This window comes from Megalobrama amblycephala, linkage group LG10, assembly GCF_018812025.1.
Source record: "Megalobrama amblycephala isolate DHTTF-2021 linkage group LG10, ASM1881202v1, whole genome shotgun sequence".
NCBI lineage: Eukaryota > Metazoa > Chordata > Actinopteri > Cypriniformes > Xenocyprididae > Megalobrama > Megalobrama amblycephala.
The window spans coordinates 10,444,009-10,466,524 of record NC_063053.1 but is presented as its reverse complement, the minus strand read 5'-3'; the positions used below and the strand labels follow the sequence as shown (position 1 = coordinate 10,466,524).

The following is a 22,516-nucleotide window of genomic DNA, read 5'->3' as shown; positions in this document are numbered from 1 at the left end:
GGTACATTTCCCACTATCTTGCTATCTAACAGTCTTGTAAAATAGCCCTTTTTGTGTAATTTTTTTGAAACACTTTTCATGATGAGGTCAAAGCAGTGCATGAGTCACGTGAAAGGGCCTTGAGAGAGATCGGAAGAGAGCTTCATATAACAGAGAAAGCAGAGCTCTATTATTTATGAAGCCCTATATCAGCAGAGGAACATTGTGAGAAATGCAAGTTCATCCCTTTTTCTCCCTCTCTCTCTAACCTTCTTCCATCTCCATCACTCTAAATCCATCTCTCTTCTCCCCTCCCTCTAAAATCTAATTTTCAGTTGACATGTAAATTATGTTCAACATTTGACAGTTTAAAGATTACATGCATACTCTAATCCGCCTCAGTCTGTTGAAAATGTATCAGCATCTGCTAAACCCTTTGAGGCTCTTTTCGAAAACCTATGAGCTGCTATGTTGCTAAGATAATGACATGATACTCAGAGAAAAATATGCATAGAAAATTTTTAGTTAAAATAATTTTTTAATAAATTAAATTGTGAGTGCACGTGTATATAAACTGCATTATCTTATTACCTTCTGTAATGGATAAGTATATGATGCAGCAGTTTGTTCAAAAGAAGTTATCTTAGAAAGAAAGATAATTACCTTTCTGTACAACCTTTCTTAAAATGTTGCTTGCGTATGCATCACTGTAGGAAGGAACAGAGCCTGTGTCTGTTTAATAAGTATAAACTGCTGAGCCACAGCCTCTCTAATGTTTCTGAGTGCAGAAAGACCCTCTGCGGGGTCTCTTAAATCTGATTCTTTACTGTGTAATTTCATAAAGGCAGTAGGTTAGTGTTTTCTCCAGTATTTGCCATTGTTTGATGCATTATCTCGGTCATTCAATGACAGTGACTAAAACAAAGCTTTTTGACATTGTTGGGGTAACGCAATCAGTTACTCAATTACTTTTGAGTTACATAATTCAGATGACCTTTTTCAAATAATTAGTAAAGTAATGCATTACTTTTAAATTTACAACAAAATATCTGAGTTAGTTTTTCATAAAAGTAACATACAGTATAAGTACTGTATAAGTAATGTTTTCTCATTTATTGACCGACACCTCTTCTGTCTCCATGTTGAGAGAAATGTGCACTGTGTGTAAACATGTTGGTTATTATAGTTCTAGACTAAATGTCAGCAGGCATTTACTCATCTCACTTGCACAAAAACTGATTCAGTATTCCTCAAAATGTATAAAAGCAGTGAAATACAAACTTGCAATAATACTTTTTGTATTTAATCTCACTTTATTAACCCATATCTTTGCTGCTGACCAATTCAATCATAATATCAAAAATGACTTTAGATACACATCACATTTGTGTTTCATTTTTGCTTTTATTGCTGAAGTAAGACTTGAACTTTCTTCTCCTGCATCCTATTCTTCTGCAATTCAGAATGGAATCACAGCTGAAAGGTTTGTTACTTGTTAGAGCTGCGCCTTCTACTGTACAGGCGCATTAATTAACATTTTCTATTGCGTGAGGCTTATTCATTTCACTTTTGGTGTGAAAGGGCCTTTACATTTGCCAAAAATAGAACTTTTTTCTATTAAAAAACAAACTAGCAAGCCCAGCCTAGGTGAGGAAAGGTAACGTGGAAGTAATGTAACACCTAAAAAGTAACCAAGTAACAAAATTAGTTACTTAGGGAGTAACGCAATATTGTAATGCATTACTTTTAAAAGTAACTTTCCCCAACACTGCTCTTCGAACAGGATTAGTTTCCTAAACAATGTTTGAGTTACAATTACTAATCTAGTCTGTTGTCTGGATGTGGGTGTTACAAAAGGTTATGTGCTCTGGATGCAACCACTGCACACTGATGACTGCTAGAGAATTAGGTGTTAGCGACATTGGTAGTGCATTCGCCTCGAATGCCATCAGCGATAGGGCCGGGGTTCAAGACTGACTCGGAGCAGGGTGGTTAGTATTGGAGTGTGAGTTTTGGAGGCGGAGCAATGAAGAGCGGGGTGGATTTGTTTGGGTTGATTTCATATATCAACAATGTCCAACAGCATTGTTCAAAAACTTGCCGCACCTTTAATCCTAATTTCATAATGTCAGACTAATAATATTAATGTTATTATATGCTCTCCTTTTAAATTATTTAATCTTTTATCATTCATGTAACTATTATTTGTTTAATTATTTAATTTTTTCCATTGGTTGGATGCCAACGCTATTTACCACCCAGAAAATTGGCAGAAAGCCCAAAAACCCATAATGAAGGTTCGCCAGGCAGCACAACAGGAAATTTAGCTGTAGTTACAATATTTGATGAAGGTCAAAATAAATGACAAGCAGTGCAGCAATCCCATATATTATTATCTGGACATTTTAAATATATTCTATATATGTTCTATTGTGATATAATAATATTTCACAAATTGTATTGCTCAAGAAGAATACAGACTGTGTGAGCATATATGAAAAATTAACATTTTGATTACTGCTGCCATAATCATAGTCTTTCTATCGTTGTTCAGATTGTTTCATTCTGATGGCGCTTTTCTTTGGCTAAATTAGAAAATCCTGTGATTAAAGATTTAAAGGAGTTTGTGGGATTATTACTAATCTATATCTCTCAGTATCTGCACAGATGTGATTTCAGATAATCTCTTGCATTATTTTAATTGTATTAATAGAAAACAGTCAGCAATTTCTAAAAAAAGCATCGAAATGTGCGAATAAGGGCTTGGTAATTGTCTCAAAGGTGACCATTCTTGATTTGGATCAAGAACAGGGTATTTTTAGTTGGGTCGATTGTGCAGCAGCTCTGGTGGCATCGTCTAGCCAAGAGATAATCATGGGGTAGACGTCAGGGTTAATCCTCTTAGGAGAAGGCAAGGAGCTATCCAAGCCACTTCTTACTTTCCACTCTGGATCGGGGTTCACCTGTGGTCTTCGCCTGAGATTGCATCTGGCAACCACTAAATCGTGACGAGTAAGCATTTGGTTGAAGATTTAAGATTTGTTTATCTGAAGATCAGAGGGTTTTGGTTGGAGTTTGGCCCTGTCTGCAGACTCACCTGCTGGAACGTGGCCCCTGAACGCTGGGTCAAAGGGCTTTTTGAGAGATCACCGGTCATCATTTAGTCTGGATATTGACTGTTGTGGAGAAGATTAATTCCTAAAGCATTTTTGGCCAAGTTTATGTATTTTTGAGGACTTATTGTGCACCACAGCCATGCCTTCCCTTCCCACTTTGAACAGCCTGGGGAAACTCTGCGGCTCGGGACGCAGTCAGCAGGTGGATCGCACCCGGATCAAACGCACAAACTCCATCAAACGCATGTCTGTCATAGAAGATGGACGTGTGGCAGAAGTGCTGTACCTCATTCCGAAGCAGTCTGTGATGCAACAGCTGCCGTTCATCAACCCTGAAGATTACTACCTGACCGAGAGCCTGACACCTGGTATGAACGGTTGTGCTGAAGGGTTAAGCTTTATATTGTTCTTCAAACCTAGCACTGCACATCTCTTGTTCATTGCATAATACTGTCATAAGTTGAATATCATTTAGATTAGTTTGCTCCAGACACCAGTGAAATTTAGACCCATTATCAAATGAGCAATGGTAATTGTAAAGTTCAGTTGTTCATTTTCAAGATGCGTAGTGTGTAGTCAGTGTTGGGTGTAATGCATTACTAAGTAATTACTGTAATTCTGTCATGACAACTTACAGAGAGATTGGCATGGTAATGGATAAGGCAATGATAATGTGTTTGGTTTTGGTGGAATAGATCTGTTACACTGCTGCTGCTGCTTGCAGAGCAAGTACAGAGACTTGATACTGCCGATACATTCACAGACATTGCTTGTTGTGAGCATGTAAGACATGCTGCTGCACATGTAACATACATGAATTAACCCCCATAGGGGATCTATACAGGTGGAGCTGGGGAAGGTGAAGGGTTTCTGAAAGCGCTCTGCAGACTGCTAACAGCAACACTACCGGTATTTGTTTGAAAGCTGAGCCGCGGTTCATTGGTCACTGATGCAATCAGCTGTGCTATGTAGATAATGATGTGAACGCCAAATGAGTTAAAGACCAGCATGCGCCATCTAGAGTTTCATGCCAGAACAAAGTAATTTAATTACTTTTCCCTTGAAAAGTAAAGTAAGGGATTACTCTTAATTGTTCTGTAATTTAATTACAGTTTGATGTAATTGCATTAAATACTGTGTAGACCAGGGGTGGCGAACGTCGGCCCTGGAGAGCCACATTCCTGCAGAGTTCAGTTCCAACCCTAATCAAACACACCTGAACAAGCTAATCAAGATCTGAAGGGTTGCAAGAAAGCTATAGACAGGTGAGTTTTTATCAGGGTTGGAGCGAAACTCTGCAGGACTGAGGCTCTCCAGGACCGGAGTTTGCCACCCCGGTATAGACGATAGAACAATTCTATTTAATACAATAGTGGAGTTAACATCAGAATTTAAGGTCTAATGTTAAAATGTTTTTTTTGTTTGTTTGTTTGTTTGTTTGTATGTTTGTTTTATATATATAAACTTCTCCCTTTAAATACTTTGGTCAGTTTAAGAATAATTTATGCAATTTTATATTATTTATTTGATAGAATTAAAAGAGAAGTTACATGTCTCTTGTATTGTTCAGCTGGTCGAGGTTGATATGAGATTTAGAAAGTAATTAGTAATAAGTATTGCAATACGTTTTAAGAGAGAGTAATTAGTACAGTAATCCAATTACACTCCAATTACACTTACTTTTTTTAGAGTAACTTGCGCAACATGATCTCATTATTATTCATATAATTTTATATGGAAAGATTTTTTTTTAAGCACAACAGCTTCCAAAACATTAATCTTTTTACATAGGCTTATGCAATACTTTGGCTTGAATAAAATATTAAATTCAAGAATTTCTTAAATTGATTTTACTGTATATTTGATCTTATTATATTTGTTATTGATTAGTGTGTTTTTTTTTGTTTTGTTTTTATTTTTCAGAGAAAGACCAGATGCATTTCCCTCATTAAAAGGTCTTTCTCTGAGAGAAATAAAAAAAAAAAGTTTGTCGTATACATGTAAAAGGCTATAGATGCTGCCAATACATAATAGCATTGTTCATGTCAGTGTCTATCTATCCAAACGTACAAAAATGTGCAATTTTTGTATGAATACGAATGAGATCACACTGTCCAAATAGATCTTCAATGGTTGGCCGACCCTTTTCGTTCAATAGACATGTTTCCCTCATGTTAGTTGTGCTGTGTGAGTTTCCATTGAGTGTAGGTGGGCTAAAGCAGATTATGAAAGTGAATGTCTCAGTTGCTAAAAAAGGATTACATGCTGTTAATGGGATGGAAGTAATTAATTATGCTAATCAAGAGGTAGTGTTCATTCAAGTGCCAGGAAACATCTTAACACATAAAACTTTTGTGAGTGTGAATGAGGAGGAAAGAGCATTATGCAATTTATTAATCAGTATATGATGTCAAAAAATAATGGTTATTGCTTTTCAAAAATGAGGTTTATGTAACTGTAAACTTTATGTAACTGTTTACAAGGATGCTTGAAGCTACCAAAAAGGCTTTACTCTGGTATTACAACCATCAGACAAATCCAGCATGTCAGATTTCCTCCATCCACAGTCTTCAGATTTCTTGGGATTTGCTTGTCAACTCTTGTTTGGTTAAAGATTTACAGATCACAGTGGCATGTGGAAAAGGAACTTTTGTATAAAAATACAGTTCACAGTTTCCACAAACGTATTCATCAGCACTACTGTTTTTAACATTGATAATGTTAAAAATGTTTCTTTAGCAGCAAATCAGCATATTAAAATTTTTCTGAAGGATCATGTGACACTGAAGCCTGGAGTAATGATGCTGAAAAGTCAGCTTTACCATCACAGAAATAAATTACATTTAAGAATACAGGTGCATCTCAATAAATTAGAATATCATGAAAAAGTTATTTTTTCTCTGTAATTTAATTCAAAAAGTAAAACTTAAATATATTCTAAATTTATAAAGTAAAATATTTCCAGACTTTTTTGTTTTCATTTTGATGATTACAGCTTGCTGCTCATCAAAATCAAAAAATCTGTATTTAATTTCAAGTTCTATTAAATTACCATTCTCAGTATAAATACTGGGTTTAGGTCAGTAATCCCAACAGCAGTCATGGGGAAGTCTGCTGACTTGACAGTTATCCAGAAGATGATCATCAAGACCCTCTACAAAGAGGGTAAGCCACAGAGGGTCATTGCTGAAAGAGCTGGCTGTTCGCAGAGTGCTGTGCCAAAGCATATTCATGGAAAGTTGACTGGAAGGAAAAAGTGTGGTAGGAAAAGGTGTACAAGTGAAAGGAATGACCGCAGACTTGAGAAGATTGTCAGGCGAAGCCAATTTAAAAACTTAGGAGAGCTTCAAAAGGAGTGGACTGAAGCTGGAGTCAGTGCATCAAGAGCCACCACCGCACACAGACGTTTTTCAGGAAATGGGCTACAACTGTCACATCCCACATACCAAGCCACTTGTGAACCAAAGACAACGTCAGAAGCGTCTTACCTGAACCCCATAGAGAATCTATGGGGTATTATCAAGAGGAAGATGAGAGACACCAGACCCAACAATGCAGATGACCTGAAGGCCGCTAACCAAGCAACCTGTGCTTCCATTATACCTGAGCAGTGCCACAGGCTGATTGCCTCCATGCCACGCCGCACGTAATTCATGCATCTTTTTGAGGTAGTGAATTGGTGGGTTTTTGTTAAATGTGAGCCAAAATCATCACAATTAAAAGAACCAAAGACTTAAAGTTCTTCAGTCTGTGTGCATTGAATTTATTTAATACACGATTTCCACAATTTGAGTTGAATTACTGAAATAAATGAAATTTTCCAAAACATTCTAATTTGAGATGCCTGTATATTCAAATTATTTTAAATAGTAATATTATTGTACATGTTTTTAACTGTATTTTTCATTAAATAAATGAAGCCTTAGTGAGAAAAAAATATATGTTGCTGTTTGTCGCTTGTAGACAATAGTGACAATGAAACAACTCGTGCACAGTTAAATGTACATTTATTTCTATGTTTTAATACACTGTATCAATTTAAAAGTAATTAAAAAAAGAAACTCAAGATTTCTGTAATCTGTTTAACTGCATATTTATCGATTTATTTTCAATTCAGATTTTCCCCATCCTGGCATTCCATAATAAACCATATAGATTCACTTGGCCCAGTGAGAAGAGTTTACTTCCTGACATTACTGTGGAGAACTAAGAGCTTTTACAGGGTCATCTGAGAAGGGCAGAAAGATGCAGTAATTATGGAGTCTTACAGTGGTGTTATCGGAAAAGTTAATGACATGACAAATCAATGAAAATGCTCTTATGTAAATAACAGTGAGTCATAATTATTTAACAGTGCAGTACTTTTGCACAGTGATTCAAACAAATTGCACTGAGTTTGACTCATGTGAAACAATTTTAAAATCCAAAGGACTGGATTATGAATGGGGCGGAATATGCCCCAGAACCTCAGTCTAGGACCCTTTTAGTCATCTATTATTAGTCTACCAAAACAAATGTTTCCTAATTTTTGCACAAATTTAAATATAGTGAAAATAATATGCTGTGGTTTAGCCCATCCTGTCTTATGCTTGATGTAATGTTGACATCATGCAAGTTGAACCTACAGCAGATATTATTAATATAACTATCCATTTCCCTATACACAAATGCATTTGGCAGATGCTTTTATCCCAAAACTTAACCTCCTTGTCTTTTGGAATCAAGCCCATTTCTAATGCACATCTTAACCATTTGAGTGAAAATAACACATTAACACAGTTGCATAAATTTAGTTCTCCAGAGGATTTAGCTTTTAAATATGTATTCGCTATGCACTAAACCAGTCTATGATGAGGTAAGGTATGTTTTTGCTTTCGGAAAAGTGTTCATTGATGCTTCTAGTCAGGTCAAGGATGTGTTCTGAGGTCCAGCTGCCACCTCAGGTAGATGATCCTCAGGTTACCTCTGATCCAGACTTACATGGCATGGCAACAGATTGCCTGTTCGCTGATTGCCTGATGCATTTTATACAGAAAAAGCTCTCTGAAATTTCCAGATTAATTCTGATTGGCTGGCATTCAGGGATTCACCAGTTCACCTGGAACTGAAGCTATGTTTACAATGTTGAATGAGAGCTTTTAAAGAAGAAACAATCATTGGATTTGCCAAAGATTTCAAATTTTTTCAAGTCAGTGACATCAAAAAGTAACTTTTTATGGCACTTACTAGTAACTTATAGATATTGATGAGCAGAATTTTGCATTCTGCTTTGTTTTTGAGATATGTTTGTGCAGTGGTTCTCAGACTTTTTTGGTCAAGCCCCCCTTTAAACCTCTAAAAAATCTGGTGCTGCTTTATAAAGGACGTTGTTGCAACGGCTGTTTTCTTGTGAACCATACTGCTATGTAGTTGATTGGGAGGTTTTTGCTGTTCTGTTATTGTGGTGTCAGCTATTTTTGATAAACCCATTCAAAATATGTATGAACAAAATGAAAGGCAACAGACAGAGAAAAGTCCTTTAAGAGCCCTCTAAAAAAAAGAAAAAAAGAATCAGTCACTGGTTAAACTTCACTTATAATATATAGTGAATTATTTGTAATTTATAAGTTTTTTTTGAGCACAGAATGATGTAGTAGACTTTCTGCTGATGTAGTTCTTTGAGAATGAGTGTCACTCACACAGCTGTTGTACTGTGATGTGGCTAATAGGATCATCACAGCTTAATCACAGGGATATCTATAGTGGATCGTGCCATGTCTGCTGTCATGTGTCACAGATCCCTTGTTCCCCTGGACTCTAATTCCCATGATCCTCCTGTTCTCCACACCTGCACTCACTTCCCTCGTCATCTCCCCATCATCAAAGATCATCTTCACCTGGACCTCCTCGTCAGCACTCCCCATATAATGGACTCACTCCCTTCACTCCCTGTCCGTTCTCTGTTGTGTTATGTTTGTATTTGGTGTTCCCTGCCTTTGGTTTATTAAAGTATCTAATATTATTGTGGAGAGCCGTATCTGCCTCATCTCTACACCAGCAACCGTAAAAGAAGAACGGACCCTAAACGTTGGATTTTCCACAAGAAAAGAAAAGAATGGAGACTTTCCCCAGCTCCTTGGCTCCTGCTTCTCCCATGCCTCTAAGCTCCTTCACAGCCGGCGATCGTCTCATCGGGCTCCTACAGGTGGGTCGTTCGCTGGAGAGGTATGTGGAGGAGTTCGTTGAGCTCGCTTATTTGACTAACTGGCCCGACGCTCAGTTGATCGCCCTGTTTCTGGATGGACTAGACGACGACACTATCCGTTTTGATGAACCTGATTATCGTTTCTCCTTAAGTGAAACTATCAATTTAATTTTGTGGTTAAATGGCTCCAAATTCTTCATGGATGAGGTTCAGGATCAGTGTATGTCTCCAGTCCATCCAGAAACACAGTTGGCCGGGCCAGTCAGTCAACCTCCGTCTTCCTCCGCATACCCCTCCAGTGAACTCCCTGCCTGTCCCTCACTGAACCCACACTCCTCCACTGGGTCCCGAAAGCGGAGGAGGAGGAAGCAAGCCGCTCCAGTCTCCTTGGAGCCCGCTCCAGCCAGGGAATCAACCCCAGAGCCCGCTCTAGCCCTCTCCGAGCCTGCCGCTCCAACCCTGTGCGAGCCGCCCGATGATGCTTCTTGGCTCATTGACTTCTGGACCGAGCCAGTATCTCCAGTTTCAGCCATCGAGCCAAGTTCTCCAGTCTCCGCCGAGACTGGAGCCAAGTTCTCCAGTCTCCGCCGAGACTGGAGCCAAGTTCTCCAGTCTCCGCCGCGACTGGAGCCAAGTTCTCCAGTCTCCGCCGCGACTGGAGCCAAGTTCTCCAGTCTCCGCCGCGACTGGAGCCAAGTTCTCCAGTCTCCGCCGCGACTGGAGCCAAGTTCTCCAGTCTCCGCCGCGACTGGAGCCAAGTTCTCCAGTCTCCGCCGCGACTGGAGCCAAGTTCTCCAGTCTCCGCCGCGACTGGAGCCAAGTTCTCCAGTCTCCGCCGCGACTGGAGCCAAGTTCTCCAGTCTCCGCCGCGACTGGAGCCAAGTTCTCCAGTCTCCGCCGCCGAGCAAGCAGCGCCAGTCTCCGCCGCCGAGCCCTCCGCTCCAGCCGCCGCCGAGCCAACCGCTCCTATTATGAACTGTGTTATTGAACTCTCCAGCCCAAAGACTGTTTTCCCTCCCTGCCTCCCTCTCCCGCCTCCTCCCACTTGTGTCTTCACTGCACCTCCACCTCAAGCCCCCTCGCCCAGATCTCCACCTCGGACCTCTGGGCGATTACCGTCACCCTGGCTCCAACCTCCCTCTGCTCCACCGTTGCCCATCAGTCCTCCAGCCTCACAAGTCTCCATCCTGCCCCCGTTCATACCTTGTTCCCTCGTCAGCCTGCCATCACCTCTGGACTGCACTCCTCCATCTCCGCTCTGTCACTCCGTCCATCGGTTTCTGTTGGCCTCCTCACTCCCTCCGGTACTCACTTTGTTGTCTGTCATCCTTGTTCAACTGCGGCCTTCTGGAGCCCCGGCTGCGCTTCGGTCGGCGGAGCCGCTGGTTCCGCCATCTCCCGGCGGTCCTTCAGCGCCGCCTGGGCACGACGGCATGAAGCCTTCGGTCCCTGACCCGCCATGGCTGCCTTCGGCTCCTGACCCGCCATGGCTGCCTTCGACTCCTGACCCGCCATGGTTCTTGGACCCGCCCTGGAGACCTCCACTCCAGTCTGCTCCTTCACCTGCACCGGCATGAGGTCTCCAGGGCACCCACCCCCCCCTCCCGGTTGTTCCATCTACGGCGCGAGGACGCGCCTACCGGGAGGGGGGGGGTAATGTCACAGATCCCTTGTTCCCCTGGACTCTAATTCCCATGATCCTCCTGTTCTCCACACCTGCACTCACTTCCCTCTTCATCTCCCCATCATCACAGATCATCTTCACCTGGACCTCCTCATCAGCGCTCCCCATATAATGGACTCACTCCCTTCACTCCCTGTCCGTTCTCTGTTGTGTTATGTTTGTATTTGGTGTTCCCTGCCTTTGGTTTATTAAAGTATCTAATATTATTGTGGAGATCCGTATCTGCCTCATCTCTACACCAGCAACCGTAACATCATGATCCCAGACAAACATTTGTGATCTGTAAGGATATGTCAGGTAAAGACAGCACAGCTGGTCTTTCTCAGCAAAGATTCTGACATTGCAGTTAAGTTATTTATGACTAGCAGCATGCACTGAGCACATGGTTTTTGTCATTTAGATTTTTTTTTTTTTTTTTGTACTTTTCTTTTATTTGCGGTTTAGTGTTTAAAGCTGCTTTTTTGTTTTTTGTTTTTTGCTGTTTTCAGTGACATGTATGACATTTTAAAAAATAACATTTAAAGGTGAAGAGTGTGATTGTTATTGATTGATTGATCGCTAAAATCCAAGCTTAATATGCAGTTATGTGCTGCTGAATCCTCTGAAAAATGTCAACACTGTGGCTGAGTTTACACTGGCACAAAAAATCCGATCTTTTGCTCACATCTGACACAGATCGGAATTAATGCACTCCACACGAGATCCGATTTTTTTCGCATCCGATCTGAGCCACTTCCAAATGTGGTTTTAAATCCGATACATATCCGATCACTGGACATGCGACCTGCGTCTAAACACGCATATCCGATTCCCATTGGAATTCCAAGCCGTGGCACGTTTGCTCCCTAAAAGGTAGCTTTAATGTTGTATTATGAAGCAGGTGTGCTTGTATGCACTTGCACTAAAAATTCGCAGCTTCAGGTGGGAACTTTATCTAGTTATCTATTAAATTGCGCACTCACACATACATTCAGCAGCTGAATGTCAACCTTTGCCCGATTAATTTAAAAGAGACCGCCGTATTGTTTGTTTTCTGTATAATTCAAAAGCTTCACTGTAGCTACTCAGATTAATTCAGGTTTTTGGAAATCTAATCTATTCTTGCAGCTCGCCACGGATTTGGACGATGACTGGTGATCATTTATATGTAAATGACATTAATTAGGTGTCGTTTAAAACACGGAGAACTGAACCCATTCAGCTGCGTTCAAGATCATTTGCGATCTATAGATTTCACATCTGAAAGAGAGGCGTACGCTCGTTTTTTGTGTGTACGTTCATTCTATCAATCACACGTCGAAGAAATGATCGTAAGATCAAAATTGTGCTTGTAAAAGTACTGACAGCTTTTTTTGTTTGAGCATCCCGACCAGCCCGGGGCCGAAACATTGGCTCAGCCTATATGGTGTAAGTTTGTTCAACTAACAGCAGGCGGTTTGAAAAAAATCATAATTTTTTAAATTCCATTTGCTGATGTTAATGCCAAAGAAATGACACACTTTACTATAACTATTTGAATTTAATATTAGTATTTATATATTTAATATTGTAACACAAATGAACCACATTACTTTTTTTCTTTTTAAGTTTTCCTTTTGATATGAACCACATAACCTTTTTAATGCTTGCTTTAGCTTAATTTAGCCAAATTGGCAGCTATATTCATAAATTCTGCTTGGCAGAGCAAGTAACTGCAGACTGCAGAGGTAGATGGGCGAGTCCTTGAATTAATAAGACAGAAAAGGGGGATGGGACAGGGGTGGGGGCGGCAGGAGGAGGAGACAGAGGGGTACAGGGGAGCAGGCACGCGCCGGGCTGCCTCTGTTGTTTTAGGAGACGTTTAAGCTTTCTCTTATTCACGTTTCTCTCTTTTATTAATCTGTATTAGTTCACTGGATGCTTAGCTTATTGAATGCGGCATTGAATCTTACTGGATACGACTCCGCCAGGGCTGATTATTGATCCATCTTGACTTATCACTGATGGTCATGGTCAAGAAGAAAGGTAATTGAGTGTATGTGTGTTTTGGTGAGAGTTACTGACCATCTTTATATCTTAGTGTGGTCACATTGCACACTTTGAAGAGTAAATAGTTCATTATAAGCTCAGAAAACAGTCACTTTTATACCTTTCAAGAGGTTTATCATAAGTGTGAATTTGTTCATCACATGCTGTTCTTTCACCGCTATCAGAGATGCAGGTTGGATCTCACCTCTTATTAAAGGGGATTCTGACACTGTATTTTGTGGTTCATTTCTTAAACATAGGATGATAATCTTAGTTTCTGTCCAGGTTTTTTGGATTTAGTTGCTGTGGCTGAGCTATTTGAATCATAGGAACTGTTATATAAGAGAAAGAGTCCTTTGTGCTGCAGTCACACCTCTCAGGTCCACAGGTTATTAGATCGGAGCTGTCGGTCATTTCATTGTCGGACTGAGTTAGCGGCACGTCTCCTGCTGTCGCCGTTGTTTCGGCAGTGTTGCAGTTCTAAATGGGACGCAGAACCGTGAGGTGCACACGCGCAGCCCGCAGCCGTCACCATAGCAACACTCACAGGAAGGTAGAGTCCATTGTTGTGTCTCGCCTGCAGTGGCCTCTTTCGGTTTTAGGGTGTCTTTTTTAAAGATGTCTCATCCCTGCTGCAGTTCATCTGCAGAGACGCAGAGTTTCCTGCATTGTGTCTTTGACTAAAATTAATATGAATGAGATGTTTACTAGGTCTTTTTCCAATACAGAGGAAAGACTGCAAGTGTAAAGTGCATCTTTGTTAGCACAAATATTTATGTACGATTAAACCAAAATTTTATACATTGTAACTAAGTTAAACATTTTAAGATTTGTCCTCATAGATTTACATCCTTATAGACTTTCGGTATTGATTTATTTCAAAATATAATTAGCTCTTTCCCTTTTACTCATTAAAATCAATGGTAATTTGAAAGTATGCAATATTATGATACTACAGTATTGGGTTAAGTTACACTTTATTTCGATGGTCCACTTCAGACATTCTACTAAATATAAGTAACTTATATTTACTAAAAATAAAGTGTTAGCAGATATTAATTACTGATAGTCTAATGACTGCTAGTTGACATGTAGGTGCAAAGTTACTTATAGTTAGTAGAATGTCTATAGTGGGCCATCGAAATAAAGTGTTACCTTGGGATGCTCCATGAAAAGTGTCTGCACTGTACATGCTCTTACAAAAAGTACTTTTGTAGTACCACGGTACTAACAAATGGTGATGTCACTGTGACTTTATTCAAGTATTTCTCAAATGCTTATGATTCAGGACCCATATTTTACTTTGGACATCAAGTAACAAGCAAATTTTTTGCTAAAACTGTCAAAATTATAATGTAAAAGTAAACAAAATGTCCTTCAAATGAACAATTCTTAATTATTTTACCTTTTGTACTTTTATTCATGTTAAAAAACTTGCCCGTGGTGGCATGTGTCTAATTTGAACAGTTTCTACCAAGTTGCAGATGAATTTACACAACCAGCAAAATATCCTCCCACTTATGAAAGTTGATTAGTGCATTTCTTTTGCTATCATATCTGTGCATGATTATATGGTTAGTTGCATTTTATTATTGGCATTTTATATTGTTTGTCCCTTGCATTCGCATATTGCTGACACCGTGAAAACAGATGGTATTTCAAATAATTGCTGTTCTTTTGAGCTTTTTATATTTATGTTTTCAACATTGATAATAATAAGAATTGTTTCTTGAGCAGTAAATCAGCATATTAGAATGATTTCTGAAAGATCATGTGGAGACTGGAGTAATGATGCTGAAAATTCAGCTTTGCATCACAGGAATAAATTACATTTTGAAATATATTCAAATAGAAAACAGTTGCTTAAAATTGTAATAATATTTCACTGTGTATTTTTGATCAAATAAATGCAGTCTTAGGTGAGCATAAGAGGCTTCTTTCAAAAACATTAAAAAATCTTACAGATCCCAAACTTTTGAACAGTATAATGTACCTTGGAATTTACATTCTTCAAAGAAAACCATGGTATTACCATCATGCTAGTGTCCCAAAACAAATTAGGGGCCTAGTGGCACTCGCATTATATTTAATGAAAATACCATGGTGTTTTGGGGTTTTTTTGTTGGTCAATTTTTTGTATTTTGGACTATTTTACAGCATATTTTTGTGTTCTGTATATTTTTGCTGCTTAGAGTATTGTGCCATTAGCTTAGCAACATGCCAATGCAAAACTCTATTGAAAATGAACTGCATTCCATATCATAAACTAATCAAGATTCATTCCAGTCAAGGCAGCTATCTACGTAGACAGTAGAGAGTGAGTCCATTGAGCTGTAGTCTCCGTGATGCTGAAGTAATATCAGTAATGCTTGGCTCTCAGAGCTGGAGGTTAACTGCTCTGACCGGCCCACTTAATCTTGTTGTGCCACTTCAGAGCTTAATCAGCATAAATGCCTGCTTGTGTGGAGGAAGTGTTTTATAAAGCTTCACAAAGAGTTTGAAGTATGGTAACTGTCATCTCCTGCATTAATACGAATCTCATTCTTTTTTTCTATATCCAAGTGAAACAGCTTCTTGAACAAGAAAAATGTAGGGCAGGACTTGATTTTTTTGCATCAGGGATTCATTGTATGGTTGTGGTTTGCTATTGGTGGATCTCATGTGAGGGAAGATGTTTTGATTATTAGATTAGAGCACATGAATAAAAAAAAAAAGAAGATGTGCACAGATAAATCATGTATAATAAATACTGCAATATTCCATTAAAAAAACAAAGAAGTGTTCCATTTCATGTTGACTTGAAATCAAAATATATTTACTTGAGAAGGAAAATAACTTAAGATATTAAGTCTTGTTTTCTGAAAAATATATTTTTAATATTTTTAAATGTACTTTCACTGATATTTTCATAATGCTTTGTAATGGATATGATGCTTCATCTCTGGCAGTGAGAGATACGGCTCTGATCCCACTTTCCAGTGCTTTGTTTAGCCTGGGACGTGAGGGTGAAGAGGGTGTGGAAAGGGGGCAGGGGAAGAGAGTCGACTCATAAATATGTATGAAAAAAGTCTGCGTCTGTGAAATGAATGTCCCGCGAGACTTGTACTATCCAACACGGATGCACTGGAACACATGCACACACATCCAGACCTTCCCTGTGATGCTGATTCAATAGTGCAGGGACTGTCTGTGTTTGATGTTCAACACTTCGGGACAGAATGAGTCGCTCCTTCTGGATTAGTGTAGACACAGAGAGAGGGAATGATGGGTTGGAATGGAGGTATCTTGAGAGATGCTTCCTTAATTTAGGGATTTTGAGAAGGTTTTGGGTTGCACTGCTCTATAGTGGATATGATATTACCATTTGATCAAAAAACAAGTTTGATCTTCATTTGCAGCTGTAGTAGTACAGTCGGTATGAAATGAAAATTCACCTTTGTTTTCTAAATGCATGTTATTGATCTTATTGTGAACAGTTAATCCATCCATCATAGTTTTTACCTTGTAATTTTTCATCAAAATGTCATAATTTGGCATAATGACTACCGATTTCTTTCTGATGATGTATACTGGACAATCATTTGGTCCACTTAAGCCCGTCCCTTATACAATCGACTGCAAGCTCACGTTCAGATGTGCCGCCATTCAATCAGGAATCACTGAATAGAACTAAGTCCCCACCCTACATTTTTTAGTTTTCAATAATTTGTTTCAATCAGATGTACGTCACAATACAGAAGAAAAAGCTGCTTCTGTTTCAATGTGAATTTAAAGGAACAGATCATCCACAATGCGAGTAAATTATTTAAATCATTATTCACATGTTGTGAAACACCATCTCTGCATCTGAAATCGCATATTGTATAATAGTTACTACATTTGGTGTGAAACTTATTTCCAGACCATTAAAAAAGTGAGTTCTAAATATTATAAATGTGTGTAGTATTATGAATGAAATTTGGACGTCCTATCCACCATGTTGTCACTGTCATATGACCTACGGCGTCAGTTGCGTTGCTTCACTGCCATTCATAAATCCTCTCCCGAGGCCTCATGGGATAGTAAAGTGTCCATCGAATGCACGCTTCAGAATCTCGCTGGAAGTAGGAGGTCATCCAGGTACTGGATTGCCTACTGTTTTATGAATACTGTGTATTCAGACATACTACTCGGCTCACATACTGTAGGCATATTCAGATTTTATTTGTGTGTGTCATAAGCAAAAGGACCTGTCATTTTGAATATGGGTTAAAAATGACATGAGATAATGAAAGTCGCTATTCTACATTTCTTTGCATGATCTATTCCTTTCAAGCCCCTGCCGTCACATTTTAATAACACTCATAATTGTAGATAATGTTTTGGATAAGTTTTGGATAATGTGAAGCCTGAAACTAACACAGAATAAATGGAAAACCAATGTAGATCAATAATAGTAAAAGCTTTGTGTGTTTCAGTCTGTGCTGAACTCTTTCTCTAGGGGAATGAGAAATGCTCGTTCGTGCAGTACTTCTCAGTGCTGAATTGATAATCAGGTTTTGAGGACATCTGAGGTGAGGAGGTGATGTTTTTAAAAGGGGTATTTGAAGGTACATGATCTGCTGTACGAATTCTACAGGAAGTAGAGACGTGTATCTATACAGTCTGTAGGCCCTGCTGACTTTCACATTTCTGCACTGATTGCAGTTTGATTTTTTTTGCTGAATATTCTGTTTTATATGCCGTTATATGATGACTTTAAGGTGCGGTGATGCTTGTTTTTCAATGTATACTACCGTTCAAAAGTTTGGGGTCAGTAAGAATTATTCATGTTTTGGAAAGGAGTCTACTTGTGCGCATGGAGGGTGCAATTATTTTATCAAAAATACAGCAAAAACAGTAATATTATTACAATTTAAAGGAACTGTTTTCTATTTTAAAATGTTTTAAAATGCCATTTATTCCTGTGATGCAAAGCTGAATTTTCAGCATTATTACTCCAGTCTTCAGTGTCACATGATCCTTCAGAAATATGCAGATTTTCTTCTCAAACATTTCTTCTTATTGTCAATGTTGAAAACAGTTGTGCTGCTTAATGTTTTGGTGGAAACTTTGATACTTTTTTCAAGATTCTTTGATTAATAGAAATTTCAGCATTATTTTAAAATATAATTTTTTGGTAACACTTCAGGGTCCAATTCTCACTTTTAACTAGTTGCTTATTAACATGCATATTACTAGGATATTGGCTGTTTATTAGTACTTATAAAGCACATTTTAATGCCTTATGCTGCATGACCATATTCTACATCCCTTAATCCTACCCAATACTTAAACTTAACAACTACAGTACCTTGCTGTACTGTAGTACATTAAGCAGTAATTAGGAGTTTATTGGGGCAAAAGTCATAGTTATTAGTTAGTTATTAGTGAGAACTGGACCCCAATCCAAAGTGACCTATTTTTTTTACATTATAAATGTCTCTACTATCACCTTTGATCAATTTAATGCATCCTTGCTGAATAAAAATGAAAATTTACTGACCCCAAAATTTTAAATGGTAGTGTACTTAAGCTTGATTTTGTAATACAAACCAAAATGGACCATGTAACTGAACAGAACAGTAGAATTAAATGTATTTTACATGTAGTAGCTCTATACAAGCATCTCATATTCCACACATACTTGCACTGTCACCCTTTAGGTACTGGTACAGACCATGACAAAACTTTTTTTTCTCTTTCTGTACAGTGTCCCATACACAAGAAGCTCACCACCAGACGGAGAAGCCTCTGATACGCTGTGCTAAATGTGGAGAGGTGTGCAAGGGAGAGGTGTTACGCGTACAGGCCAAACACTTCCACATCAAGTGCTTCACGTGCAAAGGTTAGTGAATGACCACTTCTGTTAGGATTTCTTCGAGAGGAGGGTATATGGGTGGGTAAATGTATGTTTTAAAAAAAAAAAAAAAAAAACACATGGAGAGAATCAGCTTTCATTTCTGCTCTGACAGCAGCAAGACCACGGCGAATACTTTGAGTGAGTGTTAGAAATCAGGAATAGTGAGAGAACATTGTTCTTGGTACGTTTTTCGTCTTCATACCAAATGTTTAAGCATTAGGTCAGTAGGTGTTTCCTATAAATCACTAGACTCTTGTGTGAGTCTCTTATTACTCACCTCTCCATTCAAAATTCAGGATCACTGTGTAATTGTTAAGGGTGTTATAGATGAGTTCCGGCTTGACCTATTTAGCATGTGTTTCTCAGAATCTAAGTCTTAAGAACAAACCCTACCCACTTGTGTTTTTAGTCTATATAGCATTAACTCTATAGGGACAGGTGATGTCACCAACGACACTGGGTCACTGTTGAAATGGCAGCATTTAACATGAAATTTAAGCGGTTTCAGTAGTGTCTTGTGGCGTGCCGTGCTATAATTAATTTAAACATGATTGTATTATTATATTTGGTTACACTTTATTTTAAGGTGATGTAGTTATATTGTAATTACTCAAATAAGTACTGAGTAATATTAATTAGCTAAATGTACTTAGTATAGAGTTAGGATTTGGTTTACAGTTAGTTACTTGTAATTATGCATAATTTACTGTTATTACTATATAGTTAGTACATGTATTAACGTGTAAATACAATTACATTAAAATGAAGTTACCTTATATTTTATTATTTTGTTATTTAATATCTTTAATTATTCCTTCTATAATTATTATAAAGATGCAGACCTGAAAATAATAGTCCTACATTACGAAGTAAATCCTGTCTTGCCTGAGCTGCGATCCAACTTTCTCTCTGTCCCACTGTACCACTGAGCAGCAGAGAGATCAGCATTAGGATGTAAGATCTGCTGTGTGAGTGCAGTGTGAAGTGACACAGTGACATCAAGTATGTAGCATATGACAATTTTTGGGATTAATTGGTGGAAGTAGCCTTGTCTATATATACACTACCAGTCAAAAGTTTAGACATACTTATTCTTTATCTGTTTTTCACATTTTAGAATAATAATCACTGAAATGAAATAACACAAATTGACGTATGGGAATTTTGTAGTGACCAAAATGTGACATAAATATTGTATGCTGGACAGTTGTTGCCAGCTGTTTTGCTTTTTTTTACTGTTCCAACTCTTTGATTTTTTTTAAAAATAAACAAATGAATTCTACAAATGCATTATTCTATTTCACTGCTCTACTTTTCCATTGTTTTTCAATGTAAACACATGCTAGACGGACATCTTTAACCATTGCTCTCAAGTCTTTTGCAGTGTCTCGTGCATGACACAGTGTTCTAAAAATACCATGCCAGAATTATAGTAATTATGAGATTCCAAATTGTAAAAAGTGTTCATGTCCTTGTAGAACTCGTAATTACAACTTATAAACTCAGAATTTTCAGAGAGCTCCAACTTGTACCCGCTGACCGCTTCAGATTTATTTTGGCGTTGATAGTGTTACAATAAAAACGCATACTTCCGAGGACGTGAACAGCAGAACGTGACAGGTTGTCATCTGTTAATTACAGTAATTACGAAATGGTGTGAACGCAGAATGAATCATACCAACATAATGGAACAATGAAATGAACGACTAATTTTAATTTATTAAATGCTTTCTTTCTGTCACTCTGAAGCAGATGGCAAGGTTGGTTGGGGAATCATTTTAAAAATCTTAAAATTATTAACATTATTAAATAGTAATTGCTTTACTTAAGAAGTAACATGTTACTTGTATGTTACTTTTGCATAATAAGGTAACCTGATTGTTTTTTTTTGTTTTGTTTTCAGTTGGGCACAGAATCCCTCAGCTTCAACTGCAGAAACATCTCAAATATATCTTGAATATTTAATATCTCTCCTGGTCCTGTATTTCTCAGACGGGACTGAGTTCATGTCATTCTCTCTGACCTAACTGACCTCTTAAGACTTCACAGACAGAGACTCTGTCACTGTCTCAGGGAGAGTGACTATTTTAGACTAGGGATTTAACAGATTATGAATTTTAAATATGCCAGTTGATAATGAATATGTGATATTATACTATTTTTGGTCAAATCTGGATTGAACCTCACAGACATTAGATTTGAATTTGAACATGACCTATAGTGATCAGGGCCGATAATCAGCATAAGAGCTAATCATCTACTTTGTGTTCACCACCCTCAGGGATTATGTCATTCTTACTGCAAATCTGTGTAATGATAATCATCTTATCTAATCATCTAATCACTCCAGAGCAGTTTACAGACAACTAGCTCATTGTATTCTTCATTTATAGGCCACCTGAACACAACCTTCCATAATGTGATGTACCACTGAATCATGTACCCAAAGGCCAACATGTACTGTATTAACAAAGTGGTTTTTGAAAAATAAAATGCACGTTTTAGATCATTTTTAACATATGAAATTAACTTTTATGTCATATAATACAGTAAAAATAAAATCACAGAAAGTTAAATTCATGCTTTCAAATTTTTGGAGTTTTCCAATTGCATATCTATCTTTGGAGTTTATATTTAGCTAATTTCTAGATAATCATTCTTATACTTAAAGGCATGTATATGCATGAAATTTTAAAGCTAAAACATAGAGAGCTCAGCTCATTATTGAAATAGAGTTTAAAGTCTGAATCTTGAAGTTAATGTATTCTTTTGTGTCTGGGTCGTCCAGAGATGAAAGTCAGATTGTAGGAAATGTGTCAAAGGACGTTGTTACCAAGTTCATTATTTATTCATTTATTCTATCAGATCAAATGATTCAGTGCTTATTTCCACATTTTCAAAGGAGACGCTGTCATATTCTTTATTCCCTTTAGCTTGATATTGCTTGTGTTGTTGAGCTGCAGGTTAAAGATATTGGGATGATTATTTTTTTTTTTTTTTAAATAAATGTGTACTACACAGTCTTTTTTGCACTTAGCCCATTTTACGTTTTTTTTTATTAAAATATTTCAATATTAAAAGAATACATGTAATTTGCATATTTATAATGAATATTTCTCTCGCTTTATCTGTAAGCCTAGCGTAGGGTGGCGTTGTCCTCATATGGCCCTTGCAGAAGTTTCTCAGTGCATAAATTCATTTTATCGGAGCGGATCGTGTAGAAGGCTGTGAGAATCACTGAAGTCTGTTACATAACAGCACTGCAGAGCTTTACTGTGCACTACGTACACATTGTACACATTACTTCCAGTCACTCATATTCTCAGTAAATCGCACATCCTGCATTAGTCACGGCCGCTATTCTCCCAACGGGGACCCAGGATGAGGTGCGGAAAGCTATTAAAGATGGTTACCTGTCAGTATTGTTTTTGTTAATGTGTGTTGTGGACAACAAGACTCCAAACAGAAATAGCTGAAGGAGCTCTTAAGACCTTATAATGAAACACAATGAGCTCTAAGTGTGTTTCAGAGAGCCTGTTGGTTCACTTTAGACATTTCAAGGTTTCTGACTATTATGTTTTCTCAAGATCACAGTTTGGCCATTGTCCTCCACTGAGGTTTATTTTTACACTTGCTATTCCTAGTGCACCAATTATGCTGCATTA

The 22,516-nt window shown here is 38.1% G+C and overlaps 1 protein-coding gene across 15 annotated transcripts in view; it reads left to right on the top strand.

Moving 5' to 3' along the window:
• The window catches only part of ablim1a (actin binding LIM protein 1a), a 52,702-nt gene that overhangs the window by 5,864 nt on the left and 24,322 nt on the right, over positions 1–22,516 (top strand). For 12 of the 15 annotated variants that reach the window (XR_007186724.1, XR_007186723.1, XM_048204527.1 and 9 more), the window contains exon 2: positions 18,702–18,836. Coding sequence is in view for 11 of the 15 variants with exons in the window: in XM_048204520.1 (XP_048060477.1) it covers positions 18,702–18,836 (135 nt within the window). In the remaining 4 variants the exon portion in view is untranslated. Of the gene's footprint in view, positions 1–11,089; positions 11,261–12,744; positions 12,968–18,701; positions 18,837–22,516 lie in introns of those variants that run through there. The other 3 variants (XM_048204521.1, XM_048204518.1, XM_048204528.1) reach the window with 3 other exon arrangements.